At 34.5% G+C, this 25,514-nt stretch overlaps 1 protein-coding gene across 6 annotated transcripts in view; it reads left to right on the forward strand.

The window, feature by feature from the left end:
* Positions 1-25,514, forward strand: part of AKAP9 (A-kinase anchoring protein 9) — a 153,695-nt gene that overhangs the window by 58,372 nt on the left and 69,809 nt on the right. For 3 of the 6 annotated variants that reach the window (XM_078442477.2, XM_078442478.2, XM_078442479.2), the window contains 12 exons: positions 28-166; positions 603-688; positions 4,668-4,779; positions 5,454-5,652; positions 9,904-10,000; positions 11,195-11,287; positions 16,946-17,287; positions 18,547-18,771; positions 19,856-19,996; positions 20,484-20,587; positions 21,325-21,420; positions 22,994-23,199. In XM_078442477.2, the coding sequence (XP_078298603.2) occupies positions 28-166; positions 603-688; positions 4,668-4,779; positions 5,454-5,652; positions 9,904-10,000; positions 11,195-11,287; positions 16,946-17,287; positions 18,547-18,771; positions 19,856-19,996; positions 20,484-20,587; positions 21,325-21,420; positions 22,994-23,199 (1,840 nt within the window). The remainder of the gene's footprint in view (positions 1-27; positions 167-602; positions 689-4,667; positions 4,780-5,453; positions 5,653-9,903; positions 10,001-11,194; positions 11,288-16,945; positions 17,288-18,546; positions 18,772-19,855; positions 19,997-20,483; positions 20,588-21,324; positions 21,421-22,993; positions 23,200-25,514) is intronic. The other 3 variants (XM_078442480.2, XM_078442481.2, XM_078442482.2) reach the window with 2 other exon arrangements.

Below are 25,514 nucleotides of genomic sequence, written 5' to 3' on the forward strand. Positions count from 1 at the left end.
TTTGTAAAATACTAATTTTGTTAATAGACTTTTTGCAATGTCCTTGGTGAACATCATACTCCTGCTATAAAATGTGACATAAATATAGAAGAGAAAGAAAGTTCTGGTGTGCATACTTCTGAAAATCAAGAACAAGAATTGCAAGATTATAGATATGAAGTTCAAGGTAATAAAATCTTACAGTCTTTTTTCTTTTTTCTTAAATATTTGTTTGTTTTGTGAGATAGAGTGCAAGCAGGGGAGGGGCAGAGAGAGAGGGAGAGAGAATCTTAAACAGGTTCCACACTCATTGTGGAGCCGACCCAGGGCTCGATCTCACAGCCATGAGATCATGACCTAAGCCAAAACCTAGAGTCGGACACTTAACCAACTGAGCCACTCAGGTGCCCCTTCCCACATTATTTTCTTAAGTCAGTTAATGTGATGAACTTTTACTTTTAATCATAATTCAGTCATTTAATATCTTTTGGGATTCATGAAATCTTATTTTTAATATACATTTTTATTTATGTAATGCAATAATTGTGATATAAAGAGAATCAAAGATGTCCACAAGTTTGCTTGTGAAATGAAATTATTATAATTGTTTATTTATCATCTAGACTTTCAAGAAAATATGCAAACTCTTCTCACCAAAGTAACAGAAGAATACAACAAACTCTTGGTACTTCAAACACGATTAAGTAAGGTCTGTGAAATGGAAAATGTATTATGTTTTCATTTATTGTGTCACATGCTGTTTTGTAAGCTTCTTCATCAACTAAGCATTTCTAAAATAAGTGAACATGAAAAAGATGAAGGAAAAGTTACATATTCATAGTATCAATGAACTAACGGAATATCTGCAAGTTGAATACTATTTACCCCATTTGAGAGTTTTGGAAATCCTGATAAAGTAAGATATATATAAAATGTCAGATTGTAAACTTGGTGAAGCAGTTGTATTTAGTTTTCTATATAGCAGTTTTAAAGTAGCGGGTCTGTTTTAGAGAAAAATGGAATTAGTATAGTTGTTTAGAACATAGTTTCACACAGTGTTAGATATGTCAAATTTCTTTCAAGTAGTTGTTTTAGAAATGTATGCAAGAGAATATAGATGGCATAGTGTAATTTATTAACTATCAGAAAAATAAATAGCATATATTGGCAAAGATAAGTCTTATGATCTTGATGTTGTAGAAAAAATCCAGAAGGATCTCTATGTCTGTTTATTTGGGGTACTTTTGATGTCATTCTACTTAACTGGGCAGATTTGAAAGATTTAACTGACAACGCAGCGAAAGTTCTGCTTATGAGGGATGCTTTGCTAAGAAAATTAGATGCAGATGTGGTTTGGTAACACTGTGTAATCATGGTCTGACATCAACCGGACCTCAGGATCACTTGACAATTCTTGTTCTTCTTTCTCTTCCCCTCCCTCTTTCTCGCCTTCTATCTTCCTCTGTTTCTCTTTTCCCCTTTCCATCATTCCTTTTCTCTTTCTCTTCCTCTGCAAGTAAATAAACTATCCTGCCTTTTCTAAAACCTGTAAACCTACTCCACTGTCTTACAGATAACTATGTAGGAGGGCAGGTGGATAGATAAAAATCCTTATTTAACTCTACATTTCCCTACAATAATTACTTTTCTTTCTACTTCCCTTCATAGCCAAGATGTTGATCCCTATTCAAAATCATCATACCATTTTCTTACCAGTACTCTTAGCAGTTTGGATTTTTTTGTTTTTCTACTGCCCTTATCCTGCCTCCAGGGATCCTTCTTCTCTAGTCATACTTGGGTTTGGATCCTTCTTCTCTAGTCATACTTGGGTTTCTGAGGGCTGCTTAGAAAATGAGATGCAAATGTGGTTTGGTGACACTACATCATCATGGTCTGACATCAGCCAGACCCTCAGGATCACTTCACCGTTCTTTTATGTGGTACTTTACCTTCTCACAATCCCTTCAGTGGATGTTTCTCAGCTTTACAACTTTCCTCAAGTCATATATTCTACTTCTGGTCCCCCTTTGTATTTGGCCTTATCTCCTATTTCTCTACAAATATCAGAGCTATCAATTATAAATTATCTCAGCCTGCTACCTCTAGACCATATGTATTTCTTTAAATCTCTGAATGCCCTAATTAATTTTCCTTCTGTCTCAGAAGTTATTCCTTTCCATAACCAAGGTTATTTTATTTCCTGTGACTTTGTTAATATCCCTTTCTACCTCTTCCAAGATTGATAACATGTCCCTTCCCTCTCTTCTGTGATTTCAGCTCCTTTGCTTGTGTTTTTCTCTGTTTCTGTCCTTTCCCCTCGCACATTCCTTACGTCTCTCCTATTTAGAACATAACCGGTACTCAATGCCACATCTTCCCTTGTGGTTCCCTTTCTCCTTCATGGTCACATTGTTTGAAAGAAAAAATAGACTATAGCGGGAACCTCCCCATCTGCTCCTCTCTCCTCCCCATTGTAAACAAGCTTCCAACTTGCACTTCACTAAGCTTTCTTTGATCAAAGTCAGTGGTGAATCCTTAACTGTCAGATTTCCTTTCTGTTTTCTTACCTTCCTTGTTTTCTTTTAAAAGTATGTTGCTTTTCTTCATGGCAATACACAGTTGAAACTATTAAATAGTGTAGGAGGGCTTATAGGAAGCAAGTAATCCACAGTGATGGATTTGTGAGTCAGTGAATGATGTGTCATTTTGCCTCTTTCTTTTTAGGGCACTGAGTAGGGAACAGTTTGGTTTGATGAGAGAAACACCTCCCTTCCCCAGTACCAGAATGTGGGAGGCTTACTTTGGAACACAGATACCCACCCTAACTTCTTTAGTTCTCCCCAGAAAAAAAATTAAAAAGTGAAATTCACATGTTAACCCAGTAAGGTAGCTTTCACCACAAAGGCATCCAGAGGTTGGTTGAGATCAGTCTCAGCACTGCAATATATCACTGTCTAACCTGTTAGCTTCATCTTCTAACCCTCCTCCTCCTCATTTTAGCCATACTGAAATACTCCCAGAGTTTCCCAAATGTACCCTGATCTTTCACACCTTGGCCTTTATTGAATGCTGGTTTTTTTCTGCCTGACACTGCCATCAAACTCCAGTCTGCTTGGTGTGTTCTTCCAGTTGGTTCAGATGTTATTTCCTTTGTGTCCTCTTTACCTGTCTTCCTAGACTTAGGCATTTCTTCCTCCATTCTGTTGGCCTTTGGTTACTGCATTTACCTTTTTCTGTTAATTATAATAACAAGAAAAATAATAAATGCAAGTTTGTGCCAAGAACTATGGCAACAGGGAAAAGGGGGGAGGTAATGATCTATTTAAAATAATTCCTAGATTCTAAACCCTTCAGAATCAGGGAGTCTTGTCTTTATTTTTATTTCTTCTTAGTGTGGTCCTTGGTTGGAGCACATGGTAGAGGTTTAATAAGTGCTGAGTGAATTAAGTGAAGAGATATATTTGGAAAAGTAGGCTGGAAACTGAAGAATTTACCTGATGGTCTTTATTTTCTTTGGGAAATTAAGAGGCAAGGTCTTCTGTTGAAGTTGTACTAGGGGTTAGGCACGGGGTAGAGGACTTGATAAGAATAGTAACCAGTAAAGTAGCCTTCATGGGAAATAGTTTTATCCTGTGGCTCACCTGCTTTTTGTGGTATTATTTGTTCATCTAGCCGAGCAAGTCCAAACTCTTTCTCCTTGCTTTTAAGGTGCTTTGTAGTCTAAATCTATCTTATTTACATAGCCACCTTCCCCCATCCTTATCCAAATTAAACCCCTCTTTACAAGATAGTTTTCTTTACTAGTTATAGCATTAGGCTGTTCATTCACAAATGGCTCATACTCTTTTTTCAGTATAACCTTTCTGATCATTGCCCAAAATGACTGAGGCCTGAATCAAGTTTGACTTACTCTATAACTACTCACACACATCATTCTTTCTTCTGTGTTATTGTCCTTATAGTCAATTATAGTTTAGTGCTTCTCTAGTTACTTAATTTTATTTCCCCAACTAGTTGATACATTCTGTAAGGGCAGATACACATATTTTCTTTTTTTTTTTTTTTTTTTTTTTTTTACTGATTTTATCTTAGTCTCTCTTGTCACAGTGCTAGCCATGTAGTAGATGATTATTAAGTATTCTATGAATCACTAAATTAAGACACCTAAGCATCTGACAAATTGCTGCCTAATTATAATAGTTAAGGAAATAACTTGAGGTTCATCTGTTTTCATTATTTTCCTTCCTTTTGTGTAAAGAACCATACCATTTGTCAATTACTTGGATGTACATAGGTTATATCCAGAGATGCATAAAGTTATATTACCAAGTATGGATAAGCATAAAATTTACAGTGTATGAGTTGAAATTCTGAAGACCAAGTCATATTACAAATACTGTATGAGTTATATACCAAAATTCTGTGCAGCTTCTGTTTTTGTATTAAAATGAACTTCTTTCTGGGTATGAAAGAACAGTACACTTCCTAATATAATTGCAGTGCTGTGAAGGGAATGTGAATCAGTGTCAGAAGAAAGCGTGGAGTAACGTAGAAGCAAAAATATTTATATCAGAGTATTAAAATTCTAAGTGATTTCAAAAACATTTTCAATGTAAAGCTGCTGTAATATAACTTTCAAAATGCTAGATCGTATATTTATTTCACTCCTTTTCTGTTCTTTTCAATAGATACATGGACAGGAGACAGATGATGTGAAGCTTGAGGTTGCAGAAGGAGGTCTACCAAAAGAGGAAACAGAGTTTTTATCAGCCTCTCAGATGACCAATTTGCATGACATTGGTAAATTTTGATTATATGCCACAGTGTAGTATTTTTATACCAAATATTTAATCATTTGATTTTTTTTTTTTTTTTTAACTTTTGAGAGAGAGAGAGAGCACAAGTAGAGGAGGAGCAGGAGAGAGAGGTAGAGGATCTGAAGCAGGGGCTCTGCCCTGACAGTAGCAAGCCCAATGCCAGGCTCAAACTCATGGTCATGACCTGAGCCAAAGTCAGATGCTCAGGTGACTGAGCCACCTAGTGCCCTAGTCATTTGATTTTCTTACTTTACAATTTGAGATAACCTCGTGACCTTGGGCATTTCAGTATAATCTCTCTGGTCTCAGTTTTCTCATTCTTAAAGTGGAAGATTTGGACTATTGCTATCTTTGATCCCTTCTCACTTCTTATTCTGTGATTCTAAATTGTTTCCAGTTGAAAGACGTAAAGTTGGTAGATTTAGGGGTACTACAGACATGAAGATTAAAGAAATGATCTTGAATTGCACGATTCATTTTGTTTGTTTGTTTTCTTGAGTCAAATTGAGTTTAAATTGAAACTTGAGTTATTACTAGTAAAAAAAACATTATTTTTTCAAAGAAGAATGAATATCTCCACACACAAAAAAGTGATTGTGGTATTTCACTAAGAAATTTCTGTTGAAGTGTTTATTTTCTTCTCTTCATATAACTTAGATGTCAGTCATAAAAGCAAGTTATCTGCTCTGCAAGATTCTGAAAAAATTAGGCGACTGGAAGGACAAGTTCAAGAATTAGAAAACTTCATCTCCTCTTTGCAGCAACAATTGAAAGAAACTGAAGAAAACTATGGGGCAGAGATCCATTGTTTGCAGGAAAGGCTTCCAGCTGTCAGTTTGTCTACAGTTCAGCCAAGGTATCTGTCTACTTATAATTTCATTCAACAGCATTTGTAGAGTAGTAATAGTCATAACATGATTGTTTTCCAGAAGAAAATGTGACTTAAGGAAAATTGGATGAAAGAGATGGGGATGTAGCATTATCAAGGAATAAGAATAAGAGATAATTCTCTGAAATGTGTGAAATACTATAAACTGAAGACATTATAGGGATTTTACACCTTATTTTATAAAAATGCTGGTTGTTGTTAATTTGCTGAGAGAGTGTGCTTATATTTATTATCATATGCCTGGTCTTTACTACCTTGATGTGGGACATACCCAAGAAATATAAGATAGGATCATTCTAGTCATGACTGGACTTTCTCCACTTTGTTGTCTAATATTCAGATTCACCATGTCCAGAACTCTGGATCTTCCCCTTGAAATTTGTTCCTTCAGCAGCCATCTCCATCTGAGGTTACTCTTCTTTTTCTCATACCTCACTTCCAGTCTATCAAAAAATCCTGTTATTTCTGCCTCCAAAATACATCTAAACTGGACCACTTCTCACTAGCCCCCTGCTGCCTACCATTGTCATGTCTCACGTGGATTACTGCAACAACTGATCTCTCTCCTTCTACCCTAACTCTTCCCTAAAGTCTGTCCTCAGCACATTTCCACAACTAGATTTAAGACATGATCAGATCACGTTAGTCCAGTGCTCTTCTGTCCTTACAGTGCCTTACTAGGTCCTACATGATGGTTCCCTGTTACCACTTTATCTCCTTTTGACTCACCCACTGGTCACTATTCTCATGCCGCACATTCTCCTTGAGATCTCAGACCATCAGTATGCTCCTGCTTTAGAATGATCTTTCTCCAGATATTTACATGCCCAACACATTACCTCCTTTGGGTCTTTATGCAGATATAATGTTCTTATGATGTCTATTCTATTACCCCCACTTAAATTAAAATTGTTTTTTAGAACTCTGTACGCTAATTTCCCATGTCATTTCTTTCTATATTACTTAATATTATCTGTTATATATATATAAAGTATGTATGTGTAAGATGAAAACCAAGTTTATATATATTAACCGGGGAGTTTGATTTTATTTGTTTTGTTTAGTGTCTTTCTTTTATGAAAGACTTCAAGCTTTGTAAGGGTGGGGATTTTTGCCCATTTGAGTCATTGATGTGTCCCAGACCGTGTAATTATTCCCTCTGCTAGTAGGTGCTCAGTAAATATTTGTTAAATGAATGAACGAACAGTTCATAATTTAGTTGGGGAGTGTGCTATAATATTTAGCTCTATGCAATGTTCAGAGATTTCATCTAACTTTGGCTGGCTCTGCTCTTCTAGGACTGTCTTCATAGGCATTTATTAATGGGACCTCAAGACAAAAAAACATTTCTTTTCCTTGAGACAAGATATTGAATGTCCACACTTTTGGGGAAGCAGTCTGTTTCTCCTTCTTTTATTCAGGGTCTGTTTGTAGGCTTTGGAATCATTTGCCCAGCCTGGCACAGCCTTCTAAAGCTCCCATTTCATTTGAGGTCATTAGCTCTTTAACTTGACCATGCATCAGAAACACTGGAGGCTTTTGAATACTTAAAATTAGATTACTGGATTATACATTTGGAGTGTCAGACTTAACAGCTTGGAGATAGACCATGGACATGTGTATTTGTAACAAAATAATTCTGATACAGAAAGTCCATGAATTGACATTTGGTAACCACCACTCTAGGTTTTCTGATATGAAAGAAAATAAGTAGATAGCAAGAACTCTCTAATAATCAGCTACAGTATTTCATATAGCCTTCCTTTAATTAGTGATGCTTTCTCTCTAAAGTGTGAAGAAAAGGGAGTCTTTTGGAAATGTAGACTTATTTGCTGTTACTACAGTTGGGCTTTTGTCAGCTCACCACCCTCTCTCAGTTTCTAGAATATTCAGTGGAAGTGTGTTGACAGTACCTTTCAACTAAAACCATTAGTTTTCTCCCACTCCCCAAAACAGAGTTACTAAGGACCATGTTCACTCCTGCTAATAGTGATGAGTCAAAGTTATTTCTTGTAAATGTCATCGCATTTTTGGATACAACTATGATGCTTTTTGAATTAAAGTAGATTTGAACTTGTTTAAAAAAATAATTGAGTCGTTCATTTAACATGTATTTGGAGATGTTATATACTAGGAGCCTCTTAGGGATATAGTATAGGATTGGAATGACTAGAGTCAGATCTGCATTTGACACCTGATTTAACCTTTTACTGGCTATACAATTTTTGGCAGATTATTTTACCATGTCTTAGTAATATGAGGGACAATAAAACTACCATTAAGAGTAGTTAATTCTACTCTTACTAATGAACTACTAAGAGTAGTTCATTAAGAGGATTAAATGAAACAATGACTGGGATGGGCCTTAGCTAGATGCCATGGAGGGAGCTATAGATGTATTTAAGTGGCCTTTTCCCTCAAGTGACTTTAGTCTAATCATTGAAATAATACTTATTCACAAAATAATAATTTTTAAGAAGTAGTGGTTAAGGAATATAACATGGTGATAACAACCAAAGTGCTGGAATTTAAACCCATGTCTGTGTGGCATCTTTTACTGCACATTTTTATGATAATTGCTTATTGGAGTGGTTCCAGAGGAAAAGGAAATGAAGGGATGACCATGAGATATTGGGATAGAAGGAGGAATGCTGAGAACAAAGTGAAGGGGAAAAACAAAGATGACACTGTGTTGTATGAGCTAGAGAATATGGAGAATAATGATACATTAATATAAAATAGAGAAATTAGGCTGGTGGAGAGTTAGCTTAATATTAAGAGGGGAGCAGTGAGTTTGGTTTTAGCCAGACTATATTTTGAACTTGGGATGAACACTTTCAAATGCTATAAAGCCATAGAATGAAATTGTGGACTAAGTAGAATTTTTTTTATTAGAATTTGGGTCTTAATAGACCCAAAGTAATCAGGAGGGCTTCTCAGCTATGAAAAAAAGAATCAAAATATGGAGCCAAGATCAGAATAGTGTGTGCAAGAAGCAGTAAGGAAACAGAATTGTGAGACAGAAGAACCAGGAAAGGACAGAGAAGAAAGACAGGGGAGATGAGTTTTTACAATCATTTATCATGAACAAAGAACACAAATAGGCAGTTCACAGCCGAAGAAACTTATATGGCCAATGGAAGCTGAAGGATATGTAATCTCAAAAACAAAAACAGAAATGTTCTAACAAAGTTTTAGAACTTTGAGTTGCTGAAGTTTTGAATAAATACTTACATGATAACTGTTGTGGAAGTAAAATTAATGTAACTTTTTGGAATGTGGCATTATATTAAATCTTTAAATATTTATAAGATGTATCATACAGAAAGTCCATAGATGTTATGAGGATTGATATTGTACCATTATTTGTAATAGTGAACATTTAGAAACAACCAAATGTTTATCAGTAGTGGGTTAGTTATATAAGTCAGGAAATGGGATGATGATAACTAATATCTGGCCAGTTTGGGACAGAATGAAAGAAGAGGATAGGAGAAATAAAGGAGGAGTTGGGCAAAAGGGGAGTGGAATAAAGAAGGCAGTGTGGATGCACATTAAAAGTGAAGTGAGAAATTGTATTAGCTAAAACAAAATTATAATTTACCCCTTTAATCTTTATCCCATGGTTGCTAAATATTAATCTCACTTTATTTTTATGACCCAAGTTAAGCATTTTAAGAAAAAAAAATTTTTTTTACAAAATAATGATTGTAAAACAATTCAGAATAAAGACGCGAATGCCAAAAGATACATGAATAGATTAAAAACAAAAAAATGTAGAAGTGGTTGTATAAATTAAGAACCTTCTTTTTGCTGCCTCTGCTCCCCAGTTCCACTGGAGATAATCATTGTTACTTTTGATGTCTATTCATCCAGATTTTTTTCTGTTTGTGTGTATAAATAGTTTTTTAATAAAAATGAGCTTTTATGGGCTTTTACTCAGTAATAGCATAGATAACTTTTAGAAAATGTCTCTACCTGTAAATAGCTCCATGTCATATATTTGTAGTACACTTCTTAAAATGGCATAAAATTCAGTGGTGATGTGTTGAAGTTCTCTATCATTGAAGTGTGTTACTTTAATTTTAATTGGAAAAATCAGTCAAAAATACAGTTTGAGTTACAGTACTTATAACTCTATGCATGCTATAAATTTGGACTAACAGTAACACTCGTACACAACTCTTAATTCGTTCACTCTCTTTTATTCATGTTTAGTTTCTCCAGTGATTCAATGGTAATTACTGAATCTGATGTCCAGAAAACAGTATACCCTGGAAGTTGTCTTAACCAGAACATTGATGGTACAATAGAGGTATTATATTTTTAAACTGTTGTGTGCACTGATACTGTTTCTCTGTCATTTTTATGTCCATAGTAAAACCGTTGTTAAGAAGTAAGCATAATAAATAAGAGGATAACACATTATGGAAAAGACCCAGAAGAATATATAAGCAAAAAAATTTAATGTATTTTCATAGCATAGGAATAACACAAAGTTAAAATTCAGAGTTTTTTCCCCCTAAATATGTTCTGGTTTAAAATTTGTCTTGTTTTGTGTGACATGAGCTATGTAACAAATTAGTTTCAGTACCCTTGCCAACAACTTTTCGTCCCACGATGGGAAGTTGAGTCAGACTATCTCTAGAATAGTGTTTAGGGATCCCCAAAATTCAAGATGCTATGGCTAGGACAATAGTTGAGGCTTCCTTGAGCACATGCCATATGATGTATAAAAGCCCCTCATCTTTTACAGTGTCGGCCAGCTAGCTAAATCACATTCTGTCTCTCCTCAACATTGTATATATTACCAATTTGTGGCCATTTTTCTGAAATTTATAACTACAAAACCCTGGTCTTCATTCAGTGGATTTTTAATTCTTGACTCATATAGAAAACAAAAATCATTGCTTTCTCTTGTTTTGGAAACAGAGGAGAGATGTTGGCTACATATCTTGTTTGTACCATACTCCTCCTATATGGAGTATCTATTTGAATGCCATTCAGGTAATTGGTAAACAAATACTTTCATGCTGAAAATATGTTTACATTTTAAAAAACTGTTTATAGTTTTTTCTAGTTACAAAAATAGTTTGTATTTGTGGGGAAATGGATACTATTAATAAACATCAAGAAAAAAATAAAATTTGCTTATAATTTCATAAGCAAAGATAGCCACTGTTAGCATTACTTAAAATTAGATACATAATTATATTTAAGAAGTATCTTTAGCCTACTATAGAACTATGTTAGTAATTGTAAATATGTAAATATATTTCTGACTTTGCATCTTTAAATTCACAATAGTAAGTAGGTTATTTAGAATTCTACACTAGAATTATTCACCAGAATTATCATTTTTAATTAAGAGCAGAACTGAAATTTACTTATTAAAACTCAGTTTTCTAAGAAACATTGATCTTTTGAGGATATTTGACCGTAGAAGTTTAAAAATAAGTGATGTATGGTTAGTATAAACAAGTCTTTTACATTTTGCTTTTTAATTTAGTTTTCTGATGAATTTGGAGTGAAAAAGGAAACAAATATGGTTACATTGCTGGAAAAACAGTACCAAGAACGATTAGAAGAAGAAGTAGCTAAGGTAAGTTAATAGTTTGTCAGATTATTTTGATTTATATTCCTTTTGAGCCTTCAGAAAACATAGATTTTATTGATAGTAATGACCTTTTTTTTTCAAGTTTTATTTATTTAATCTCTACATCCACCATGGGGCGTAAACTCATGACCCGAAGATCAAGAGTCTCATGCTGCACTGACTGAGCCAGGCACCCCTGCACTTTTTGTTACAAGTTTTGTACATAGATTATCTTTAAATTGTCAGTTACTGGTATCAACCACAATTGCCTTTCAATGGAATATTCTGTGAACTTTTCCTTTAGAAAAATATTTTCTTCTTGATGTGGAATAGTAATCAGAAACTTCTCAGAATGCCAAAACAAGTCTTTATAAATTTGTTACCTGGGAGTAGTACCTGTGATGGAGTTTGGCCTTCCTTTAAAGGTAGGGGATATGGTAGGAAATGAGAAAGAAGGTGGTTTGTCTTTTACATATTTTCTTTGCCTATCTCTTCCTTGAGAAGTGACTGTGATGTTTGTGACTGTAGATACTCTTAGCTGTGCTATGCCCAGAGCCATTCTTTTAAATTCTTGAATACCAAGCATATCACCTAATCTACCATTATGATTCCATTTCTTTTGTCTTTGTATTCCCTTTCAGAAGCATATATCTGGGGTGCCTAGGTGGCTCAGTCAGTTAAGTTGACTGACTCAATTTTGATCATGATCTCAATCATGATCTCGTGGTTCATGGGTTCAAGCTCTGCATCAGGCTCTATGCTGACAGAGTGGAGCCTGCTTGTGATTCTCTTTTCTCTCTGCCCGTCTCCTTTTCTCTCTTTCTGTCTGTCTCCCACGCGTGTGCGCACACACTCCATTCTCAAATAAATAAACTTTAAAAATAAAAAAAAATAATAAAATGGATATGCCTGATTGGGTTCTTATATTGGAACCATTGAATTCTGATTTTTTCTGCTTTTTAATAATATTTCAACTGTTTCAATATAACAATCCCAGTGGATATATGCATTTTAAAAGAGGAGAATTGATCGATTATACAGGAAATGCATAATGAGTTAGGTTAAACATAAAGTGATCTTAGAAAAAAAACCTGAAGGAAGTGAGAGAGTCAATCATGAAGGTAACAGATTGAATATCTTTTGAGAAAGTGGAATGCAAGAGAAAAAGTCAAGAATTACACCAGTGAATGTTTCAAAGAGGTGGCCAAGAAGAATGGCAGGAGTGTGAAGGCCACTTGCCCAACTGCCAGCTCTGCTGAGAGGACGGTTTTAGTCCTGCCACCCCACAGTCAGGGGACCTATTTGGTGAAATATTATTTATCTTCTTAACAAATGTGACTGGGTACAGGAGGAAGAAGAAATAAAGGAAAAGGGGCAAGGGCTGGGGGAAAATATTACTATAGGTTATTTGACATAAGCAGCTGGAAGAATGGAGTTGCTATTAGGTGTCAGAAAAGACTGCAAGAGAGTAGTTTTTGGATAGGAAAGATAGACTTGAGATTTTAGCTTAAGAATTCAGACCCATTAGGGTGCTGGGTGGCTCAGTCGAGCGTCCAACTTTGGTTCAGGTCGTGATCTCGTGGTTTGTGAGTTTGAGCCCTGCATTGGGCTTGCTGCTGTTGGCATGGAGTCTGCTTCAGATTCTCTGGCCCCCTCTCTGCCCCTCCCCTGCTTGTACACTAAAAAAAAAAAACAAAAAAATCATTAAATGCAAACACTTACTAAATGTTTAAAAATAAATATTGAAGAAGTGGTTGGATATGCATATCTAGAGTTCAGAAAATAGGTTAAGACTAGACATGAAAATAGGGTGGTAAATAGGGCAACGTTTTTCAAACTGTGAGTTGCAACTTGTTTTTGAAGCGTGAAATCCTGGTTTTGGACCAGGATTTTAAAATACTGGGAAAGTTCAATCATATAAATACACACAAAATGTATGTGTGCTTTGGATCACAACATAAAATGTTTTTATTGTTGTGTGTGTATTTACCATGGTTGCAGTGAAAAAATTTGAAAAACAATTAATGTAGTAGTGTAGACAGAGCAGAGGTCTGGGGGCTGAGCCTGGATAACACCGATGTTTAGAGATCAGAGAAATGAGGAGGAATAAAGAAGATAGAGAAAGAGCCGTAAATTAAATATGGGAAAAACAGAAGTAAAAATATATCAAGAAGAGAATTTATTAAACTGTGTCAAATGTTTTTGATACATCACAAATGATTAGAACTGCAAATTAATTATTGGATTTTACAATGTGAAATCATTGGTGAGTTTCACAGGAACACATTTGATGGGGTGGTGCAGACAAACTGATTAGATTGGATTTGAGAGAGTGAAGGGGAAGAATAAAGAGATGAAATTTAGAGTTTTACTTGAAAGAGGAACAGAGAAATACAGTGGTATCTCAAGGGTAATGTAGAGAGTCAAGCAGCAGATTTTTGTTGTTGGTAATTTGTTTCTGTTTAAGAAGAAAGGTGTCCTATTTCTTTGTTAATAATAATTATTGAGGAGAGAAGGAAAAAAATTCGCTAAGTCAGGAGAGAGAGAGACAGTTGTTGGAGCAGTGTCCCTGATTAGAGGAGAGGAGGTACAATGCCCTGGAGGGTTGCCATTAGATAGGAGCATGGCGATTTAATCCATGATAACAAGAAAGAAGGCAGAGAATATTTGGTTCATCAGGATGTTTTCAGATATGGTATTTGGAGCCTGTGGAAGTTCTCTTCTGATTACTTCTGTTTTCTCACTAAAAAAGAAGCAAGGTCAGCACCTGAGAATGAGAAAGGAAGGGAAGACATTGAAGCTTTAAGGAGAGAGGGCTTTCTAGGAGAAGGAAAAGACCAGGGAAATTGAGTAGAATTGCCTAGTATCCTGAAGGACTCAATCAAGGGTAGTAGTTATGAATTTAAAATAACACTGTTCAGCTTGGTTGGATTTTTTTTCCTCCTCATCTAAGTTTAGCTTACACAGGCACAGAGTAGGCAGTTCCCTGTAATCACAGGTGGAATTTGGTTAGATGGTATAGTGAAATGGAAAGGAGAGAATAACAAGGTAGTTGAGTCCTGAGTTGAGTTTTTTAGTTTCCAGACCATACCATTCTTTTAATTATTTCTGTTACTCATTTCTGATCTAAAGAAAGTGATTCTTATTGTACAAATTTTTCAAAATTTCAGAATCTTCTTTTGTGACTTAACATATGGTCAGCTTTTTGTTGTTTGTCATTATCTTTACCGAGGTATAATTTACATACCATGAAATTCGCAGGTTCCAACTGCAAAATTTGGTGAGTTTTAACAGATGTATGAAACCAACGGCATAATCAAGATATAAGACATATCCATGACCCCTAAAGTTTCTTCATGTTCCTTTGTAGACAGTCTCCTTTTTATATTGCTTGATTCTGTTTGCTAATATTTTGTCCAGAATATTTATGTCTGTATTCATGAGGGGCGTCATCCATAGTTTTATTTTCTTGTAATGTCTTTGTTTGGCTATGGTATCAGGTCAATGCTGGCGTTGTAAAGTGTTAAAATATATTCTCACTTCTATTTTCTGGAAGAATTTATGTAGAATTGATACTATTTTATTCTTAAATATGGTATAGAATTTGTTAGTGAAACTAACGGGGCCTGGAGTTTTGTTGGAAGATTTTATTAAACTATGAATCTGATTTCTTTAGTAGATTTTGTTTTACTCAAGCAATCTGTTTCTTTAGAGTGAGCTTTGTTAGTTAATGTCACTCAGGGCATTGCTCCATTTCATCTATGCTGTTGAATTTACGTTGGTGAAGTTGTTTATAGTATTCCTTTATCACTTAATGTCTGCTTTCTCACTTTTTTCTTTGTCATTCTGTCTAGAAGTTAATTGTATTGATGTTTTCAAGGGTCCAGCTTTTGGGTTTTTTAAAAACTTTTTGTTTTATTTTCATTGATTGCTTTTCTTTATTTTTTACTTGTTTCTGCTTGCTTTGGGTTTAAGTTGCTTTCTTTTTTTTCTGGTTTCCTAAAAGACCTTTCTTCTTTTCAAATATATTCATTTAATGCTATAAGTTTCCCTTTAAGCACTCCTTTAAGCTGCGTTCTACACATTTTCATTCAGTCTGAATATTTGATTTATTTTGTCACCTCCCCTTTGATTCATGGGTTACTTAGAAATATGTTGTTTAGATTTTCACATTTAGGGGTTTTCAGATATCTTCCTGTTGTTAATTAATTCATTGTATAATTTTTAATTTCTTTGTGGTCAGACATACTTTGTATGATTTCAGTTTATTTAAATTTATTGCCTTAAATATGTTATGGTTGAATGCTGCATGCATACTTGAAAAGAATGAGTATTCTGCTGTTCAGACTTTAAGTTTTCCTCTCGTATTACTACCTTCAGCCTGAAAAATTTACTGTAGCATTTCTTTTTGAGCAAATCTGCTGGCAACAAATTTGACATACAACATATTGTATGTCATCTAATTTTGAATTACATATTGAATATTTTGAATACTGTGTAGATGCTGAGTCTTAGGATGTTCTGGAAAGTGTGAAAAAAAAAATGCTTTTTAAATAGACAACCCATTTAGGTTCAGGCCACAAGTTCTTTCTCACCTTCCCCATACAGATTTCTTCTTCAAGTTTTGACTCCCTCTGCAATTTGCCTGCTTTTGTTTACTTCTCAGAGTTTTCTGGTAGTTGCTTTTGTATTTTGTTCAGTTTTCAATTGTAATCAATGGGGGAGAGAGGCTGTAGTGGGTTTAATTTATGCTAATCACAAGTCTCGGTCTTAGGTATTTTTATTTCACAATTTAGATAGAATTATTGCTTTATACCCATCAGTGTTAGGTTATCCACATATTTACAAAAAGAAATTTTAATGCTCTCATCCTTTCTGCATCTTATGCCTTCCTTCTAGCATCATTTTCTGCTTTTTGAGGGACATCCTTTAGAAGTTCTTTTATGGATCATCTATTTATTGGGAATAAACTCTGTTTTTATTTGTTTTTACTTCATGTTATTTTGCTTTCATTCCTGAAAGATGATTTTGTTGAACATTCAAATCTGGGTTGATGTTTTTTTTATGTCAGAACTTTAAAGATAACATTTCATTATTTTCTGACTCCTTCTTGTTTCTACTGAGAAAGTCCTTGTCATTTTAATTGTTGTTCCCCATAGGTAATACATCTTTTTTCTCTGGAAACTTTAAGAATTATTTGTTCTTGGTCTTCTCTTTATTTGTCCTTCCAAAATTCGTTGGTCTTGACTCTTAGGAGTAGTACCTTTTGTATTCTCACCTGTTACTTCATGAAATAGTTTATTTCTGTAGTCTCTAATACATGCTTCTAGAACAATAATTAGATGTTGGTTGAATATTCTCGTTCTATCCTTCACTCTGCTTCTCTTTCATGTTTTTAATATTTTTAATCTTTTTGTCTTTGTTGCATTCTTAGTATTGAGAGACAAAGAGACAAGCAGGTCAGGTTCAAGACAGGAAATTAAAGTAAAAGCTAGTCTTGAGATCTTGACCACAAGTTAGAGAAGATTGAAGGTATGAGAATCTCTCCATATCACTTTCTGTAGGATTTCTTTTAGTTTAAAACCATTTTGAGTGGTAACTTGCTTTTTAAATTCCTGTTGGTATTTATAAATCTAATCCTTTTCATTTACTTTATTTCTTTAGGTCATTGTGTCAATGAGTATAGCATTTGCTCAACAAACTGAACTGTCTAGAATATCTGGGGAAAAAGAGGTTACTACATCATCAAAACAAGCACATGCTTTCTATCAGCAAGAACGTTATTTAAATGAAATGAAATCATCACAGGGTCAAGCTTTTGAAGAAATGGACATGAAATTTAAAGAAGAATTTAAACCACTTAGTAAGGAGTTAGGAGAAGATGGAAAGGAAATTCTGTTACCAAACGATGGTAATCTTGATGATACACTACAATCGAAGGACCATGAACTGACTATTTCAGAAGAAATGTTCTCCAAAGATAAAACATTTATAGTCAGAGAATCTGTAAGTATATTTCCTTGTATAAAAATCTGTGACTTCCTTCACTATAAAAATATTAGCAGTAATATTCCTTAATGGGGAAGGAAAGTATCGGATCCAATCTTGACTTAGGGATTTGCATTTTGAATGTGTTTTATTACTTGTAAAGTATATGAATAAATGATTTACTATTTTATTAAATAAAATAAGTCTGGCTCATAATATTTTTGTTTATGTTAGACATATATATATGCATGGTAAAATCTCATTGTAAATTATATGTACATTAATTTTGTTTCAGTCAGTTTAAGATTAATTATCCTACAATATGTCTGAATAAAAGGTTTGCTTCATTTAATGTGATGATAACATCACATGGAAGTAGCTTCCTGTTTAAGAAGATAATTTAAAGCATTGTACTCTGTAAATACTATTTCTCTTCTTCTATACTTACTCATTAATGGAGGATCTTTTCTGTGTCTGTACTACAACTGCCTGTGCCTTTAATGGAAAGAAAGAAATCCTACCTTTTTTTAATTATCTAAATTAAAATTTTTTATTAATGTTCAGGATAGGTTATATCGTGTTTAGAGGCATACTGAAATAAAATTGCCAACTTGTTTATGAAGTACAAAACTGAGATACTTGTGAAAACCTCTTTAATTTACCAGCAGCTGTTCAAGGCAGAGTGCTTCAGGAACTGAAGTACTTCTAGAAATTCATTAAGGAGTTGATTTCTAATGAGTATGAGAAAGTGGAACATAAAGCTTTTATTTCCAAATAAAAATTATTGAAATTTGTTTCTTATAGATTGTTATATATTCTTATATGTTATATTGTTGTCTGTAGTACTGTGGTGACCACTGTATAATATAAATTAGGTAAAATTTTTCATGTTTTATAAATTTAATTTTAAATTACAAGTATTCCATTTATATTATCTCCCCATCATAAATGTCAAGAGGGATAAGGGAGCTACAGCTTCATTAAGAGCAGAAGGCATTTTGAGGATTTTTATTCTTTATTCTTCTCCCTTAGATTGCATTTAAACTAACTGACAAATAGCTATTTTGCGTTTGGAGAATAACATGTGTAATGGTAATAAACTTCACACTGATTTAGAATTATAATTAAGACAGATATCTTTTTTAAATTTGTTTTAGTTAAATGGGAATAAAAATTAGGCACTTTAGTAGTGGAATTGCTTTTATATTAAAATACTGATGCTGACAGATTGCCACAAAATGTTTTATGATTGCCTTTTTTTTTTCCTACCTTTTTAGATTCATGATGAAATTTTGGTATCAAGTATGGATGCTTCTAGACAACTAATGTTAAATGAAGAACAGTTGGAAGATATGAGGCAGGAACTTGTGCGACAATACCAAGAACATCAACAGGCGACAGAACTGTTACGGCAGGCACACATGCGCCAGATGGAGAGACAGCGAGAAGACCAGGAACAGCTACAAGAAGAGATTAAGAGACTGAATAGACAATTAGCCCAGGTATGAGACTTAGCATCTCTTTTCTCCCCAATTAAAATAACAGTATTCTTTAGATAGCCTTTATTTAAAAAGTCAAAACTATTGCCAAGATCTGAATAAAAACAAGTGTTTAACATTAAGAACAGACTCCATCAGCACAACAGCCTTAGATCTTGTTAGGAACACCTGACTCAACCTTGGAGTGCATTGCGTCTGTGCCATTTTATTTATCTGCCTTTTTAGGCATTGGAAAAAGTGGCTACAAGGCTGTTTGTATATTTGTTTTTAATCATTCCATTGATCATACACGCAAAAGCACTGTGATAGTATTCTGTGACAGAAATTCTTTGTGGTGAGGTGCAGTTGATACTCCGTTTTCCCATATTCATTTATAGTTTTGTGAGTCCACCAATTAGCATTTCCAAGGTTTACCTTTATCTTTAATCTATCTTTTTAATCATGAATGGAAATCTGAAGTAGTATGTTTCTGGGACTTTCTCCAGGGAAACATCTCGTCTTGATTTGACAAATGCAAATTTATATAACGTTCTTATCCCTTTTTCTGACTCCTTGGCATTTGGGAGCTGGATTCTTATCAATTGCTGTATATAGTATACTCACAAAATCATTACAGAAAAGCACGAAATATTTTTACAAAAGTTCCTATGAAAACAAATTTATTCCATTTATTTTGAAAACTTAAGAGATAAAAAATAGAGAAAACTTAAAACATGTTCTTTCCGATATAGAATAGGAAAATTGGCAGTTGAACATAAAACATCATTTGAAAAAAACTGATTTTGCTTTTCTTCATCGCATTTTGTGAATTTAAATTTCTGAATTTTCAATGCAAAATTGACAAATGAATATATTATTAATTGAGCTTCACAAATTCCTGAATATTCTAGCCCTAATTAGTTTTTTATTTTAACTTTCAAATTTTGCATTGAACTTTATATACGCTTTTAACCCCTAATCATGGGATGTGACTCATATGTAGAAAGTGCCTTCTCTTGGTCCCTGGGTTAAAAGAAATCTGCTTATTATTTCTGCTTTTTTCTTCTATCGCAAACAATATTCTCTCATGACCTTTTTTCTTATTTAGAGATCCTCAATAGATAATGAAAACCTGGTTTCAGAGAGAGAAAGGGTGCTTTTAGAGGAGCTGGAAGCACTAAAGCAGCTGTCTCTAGCGGGAAGAGAGAAGCTGTGTTGTGAGCTGCGCAACAGCAGTACGCAAACACAGGTAGTATGGACTCGGGCCCACCTAGGGTCCAGGGGTCAACATGCAGTAGGATCTGTTTGTCTTTGTTGTTCGTGGGAAATATATTTTTTATGGGTGTGGAGCTTAACAGATTTGTGATTGTTTACATGCCAGGTAGGTGGAGTCAAGATTCTTCACGTTCCATTTAAGGTAATTTGAATCAGACATTGCTGTAGCAGCAGCTGTTGCTTCACCACGGAGCAGCCTAACAAACTGGATGTCACACTACAGCATGCGTTAGCCTGAACCCAGTGAAACTGTTTTCATCTGTGTATTAGGCTGCCTTAGCTTTTTTGATAATGCTAATCTCTTAATAAAATGTAGTTAAATATTATTTCAAAGATTATCTATTTTGCACACAGAGGTTTCTGTTTCACTTTATAGCACTTTAGAAGAATGACATGGTGTTTCCAAGATGACAGGTTTTCTTTCTCTTTTGTCCTCTCTACCTTTACACAACCTTAAACAGAACGGAAATGAAAACCAGGAGGAAGTTGAGGAACAGGCATTTAAAGAAAAGGAGTTAGACAGAAAACCTGAAGATGTGCTTCCTGATATTCTGACCAATGAAAGGTATACAGAATGTGTATTTTTTCAGTACAGAGGGAATTAAAATAGTTGTTTCAGTGTGATAAACTTTATTTGTCCTTGTTTTGATCTTGTACATTTGTTTTGTCCATTTTACTCTGTGTGTAAAGAATTACCAACCTTTGATAGGCAAATTTTTAAAAATATTTTTTATATAAAGTAATTTTTGATTCGATATTGGTCATGTACTTATCTCAGTAAATGGTAAGGCATTATTTGGTTACTGAACCTTTCTTGATTAATTTTATTCTGCTCATATGCCATTTTTTATCCTTAAAAACACAATTGTACATGTGTGTATTTCTTCACTGTATGGACGTACATTCAATATAAGCCACCTCCCTTGTTTGTGATGAGAAAAAAATTAAGTGTGATAGTCTACAGTTAGCTTCTTTCATTGATTTATTGCATATCAGATGAGAACTTTCAATCCATATCCCACTTTTGATAGATCCCACTTTTATATCATGAATAAATTAATGATGTTAACAAAACTTTCCCTGATTTGATTTTGTAGAGGTTAATATAAAAATGTAAAATATTAAGTAAGAATAGTTACCCCTATGTTAAGAACTGTAGGCATAGTATTTTAAAATTTGTTCTGTTCAAATGAAAATAATTTCTTTAATTTTAAATTAAATTAATATCTACTAACTTAATTTCCTCCTTTTCCAATTTCTGTGACTGTCAACCCTCTGTGTCCTCCTAACCTCCTTCCTCAGCTTGCATGGAGGAATTTGGCCCCTAAGATTTTGGCTTCCCCATTGGATCATCAGTATGGAACACAGTCAGTATGGAACTCAAACAAGAAAGACAGTGTATGAAAATTAGAGTTACCATGGCAATATAAAATAAACAGTTTGTTTATTTTATATTCTTTATCTCTAATTGGTATATTTTTAAAACTATGCAGTATTTAATTTTTAGGAATTTTTGTAGTGAGTGCTAATAAATGAGTATTCATATTTTATTATCTCTACCATCATATTAATTTTAATCATTTCTCTGGTTTAGAAATATTTTCAAGTTGTCCTAATCCTGATGTGTTTGGGGCTTGAACAAAACTTCAGAAAAAGTTAAATAAAACCCTTGACTTACTGCCTACTAACTAAATTACTTAGAGTTTTATTTTTAATATCCTCACCTCATGTAAGCAGAGAACTTGATATAGGTGCAAAAATAGAACTAGTCTCTTTCACTTGACAAATACTGAAGGAAAACTTGCCCATTTATTACCTTGTCTAAAAATAGTTATGTCATGTGCCGGTGAAAACAGATATCCTTTAACCTGATTGTTGGTGATCTCCCACAGTGTGAAGCTGAGATAGAAAACAGTCTTAAAGCAGTGGACCTTTACCATGAAAGTCTCTTATTCTACCTATATGTATTAAATATAAAGTTTGCCACTGTAGTACTCTTAATGATTTAAGCTGTTAGGATAAGAGAATTGTTTAGTTATTCAGAAGATTAATCAGATAATTTTCTGAATTACCATTTATGGAAGTATATTTCTTGACATGAAAAGATGTTTATGTTAAGCAAAAAAAGAAAAACCTTACAAAGACACTTTGTCCTGGATAACTCCATTTTTGTTTTTAAAATGTATATATTTATGAGGCAGAGGGGAAATCTAGAAAGAGAGGCATTAAAATGTTAACACTGATTTTTTTGCTGAGATATTTAAGTGGGTGGTAAGCAGTGTTTTCTAATTTTTTGAAAATGAGAGTGTTTGACATCTTTTAAAAAAGAGAGATCCACCATTGATTCCAATTGGTTGAAAATAGGTTCCTTCTACTGGCTGCAATGAATATGGTTTATGTAACTTGAGAAATTTCTGTCTCTGTAGCAGATGTAATGAATGATACTTCCTCTGGTGTTGGCAAATAGTGATATTGCACAATAGATCTTGTTAAAAACAGGTCTCTGTCTGTTTTTGTAATTTAATTATCTAGATTATCACCAGTAGGTTGTAGAAATACATTTTTCTGGTGGAATTTTTAAATTACATTTTAAATTATATTGTTTGACACATAGAAAGATTAAATGTGAACTATGTATAAGAACAATAAATGGTACTATCAGCTTGCATATGCTTGGATACTAACACAATTTTTAAAATAACTTTTGCATCTCCTTAAAATTTTCTTCTAATTTGGAAACTCTACTACCTTAAAATGTCAGGTGTTTGATTACTTTAAGGTCAGTAAAGTACTGCACATTTGTAAAAAAAGCACTTCATTTTAAGTGCTATGCATATTATTTTCATAGAGAATATCATGATATTTTATTATTCAAGTCAAATATTTTTTGGTACATTTTGTGTGGAACATAAGCACAGTGTTTGCTTCAAAAAGATTAAGCATTTTAATAAATGTTTGTTTCTCTATACAGGTTTGCACTGCAGAAAGCTAATAATAGACTTCTCAAGATCCTCTTAGAAGTTGTAAAGACAACAGCAGCTGTTGAAGAAACAATTGGTCGCCATGTTCTTGGTATTCTAGATAGATCTAGTAAGGTCCAGTCATCTGCCAGCTTGATTTGGAGGTCGGAAGGAGAGGCACCTATAAAGTCATGTATCCATGAGGAACACACAGGAGGTACTGGTTTTATATGCTGTTGAGACTGTCATCATTATCTCATAAATCTTTCTGAGAGCAAGGCAGTTTGCTATGTGTTGAAAACCCGGAAAAGAGAATGTTAAAGTTGTTTCCAACAAAAAGATCTTCAGACACATATTTTGGAACCACTGTTTTCAGAACACCATTATTGTATAGCTTTTGCAAGTGTGTGTCTTGGAGTTGTTATTGTACATACTCAGGAATACTGCTGTGCTACAGAAACCAGAGGCTATTTAATTTCTCCACCAATAAAAGAAAAATTCTACATCACTTCTCAGGACTTTTATCCATGAGATATCCAATATCCATGAGGTATTGGCAACATCCTGAAACCACCCTTTAAGATTAGAAATAAAGAGTTTTAGGAATCAAGCATCAGTTTCACATCTGTTGAGAATGGGTTAACAGGATGTCTTTGTAAGAAACCCAAGGCTTGAACTTATCTTTAGGCTGTCCTCTGCTAGCTCCTTTCTTCCTTTTGGAAAAGTAGTTTGAAGTGTGACAGAATATGTGTGGATCCAGAGGTTGGGTCCTGAAAGAATGTAGCTCTCTTCCTAATTCTGTCTTCTTCCAGCTATGTGAGCCAGAATTTCTTCTTGGAATTTCTTAGTTTCACACTTGCTGACATCCAGTCTCTCTTGTTTTTTAATTCCTTGTTGATAAGGGAATCAGGAAATCAAAGGGTGAGAAAATTTTTGTCAAATGGGAAAAGATAGGGTCTGGACTCTCAGATACTGTAGTACACTCCACACCCGAGCATGTCTCCCCAGTTAGAGGCAAACCTTCTAAGAGTGCTAATATTTTCAGTTTTTGAGAGCATTTTGTTGAAGTTTCATGTGGAGAAATGAAAAGAGATTATCCCACTTACAGAAAGTTTACCTGATTACAGTTTGGCCAGTAGCATGTTTCTAAGTGCAGAGAAAAGTTTGAAATTGTAAGTAAAACTGCCTCAGTTGAGTACAAAGATGATTTTTTTTAACTTTTTTTATTTTTTTAATTTTTTTAAATTTACATCCAAATTAGTTAGCATATAGTGCAACAATGACTTCAGGAGTAGATTCCTTAGTGCCCCTTATCCATTTAGCCCATCCCCCCTCCCACAACCCCTCCAGCAACCCTCAGTTTGTTCTCCATATTTATGAGTCTCTTCTGTTTTGTCTGCCTCCCTGTTTTTATATTATTTTTGTTTCCCTTCCCTTATATTCATGTGTTGTGTCTCTTAAAGTCCTCATATGAGTGAAGTCCTATGGTTTTTGTCTTTCTCTGACTAACTTCACTTAGCATAATACCCCCCCCCCAGTTCCATCCACGTAGTTGCAAATGGCAAGATTTCATTCTTTTTGATTGCCGAGTAATACTCCATTGTGTATATATACCACATCTTCTTTAACCATTCATCCATCGATGGACATTTGGGCTCTTTCCATACTTTGGCTGTTGTTGATAGTGCTGCTATAGACATGGAGGTGCATGTGTCCCTTCGAAACAACACACCTGTATCCCTTGGATAAATGCCTAGTAGTGTAATTGCTGGGTCGTAGGGTAATTCTATTTTTAGTTTTTTTTTTTGTTTTTTTTGTTTTTTTTTTTTTATTTTTTTTTTTTTTAATTTTTTTTTTTTATTTTTATTTTTGGGACAGAGAGAGACAGAGCATGAACGGGGGAGGGGCAGACAGAGAGGGAGACACAGAATCGGAAACAGGCTCCAGGCTCCGAGCCATCAGCCCAGAGCCTGACGCGGGGCTCGAACTCACGGACCGTGAGATCGTGACCTGGCTGAAGTCAGAGGCTTAACCGACTGCGCCACCCAGGCGCCCCTATTTTTAGTTTTTTGAGGAACCTCCATACTGTTTTCCAGAGTGGCTGCACCAGCTTGCATTCCCACCAGCAATGCAAAAGAGATCCTTTTTCTCTGCATCCTCGCCAACATCTGTTGTTGCCTGAGTTGTTAATGGTAGCCATTCTGACAGGTGTCAGAATCTCACTGTGGTTTTGATTTGTGTTTCCCTGATGATGAGTGATGTTGAGCATTTTTTCATGTGTTGGTTGGCCATCTGGATGTCTTCTTTGGAGGAGTACAAAGATAATTTGAAAAACCTCTTTTCTTAAGGTGTTTTTTGGTTTTTGTTTTTTTTTTTTTGAGAGAGCATGTGCACAAGTGGGGGAGGGGCAGAGATGGCGGGGAGAGAGATAATCCCAAACAGGCTCCACGCTGTCAGCACAGAGCCCAGTATAGGGCTTACACTCATGAACTGTGAGATTGTGACCTGAGCTAAAATCAAGAGTTGGGCACT

Source organism: Panthera onca, chromosome A2 (assembly GCF_046562875.1).
Source record: "Panthera onca isolate mPanOnc1 chromosome A2, mPanOnc1 haplotype 2, whole genome shotgun sequence".
Classification (NCBI taxonomy): Eukaryota; Metazoa; Chordata; class Mammalia; order Carnivora; family Felidae; genus Panthera; species Panthera onca.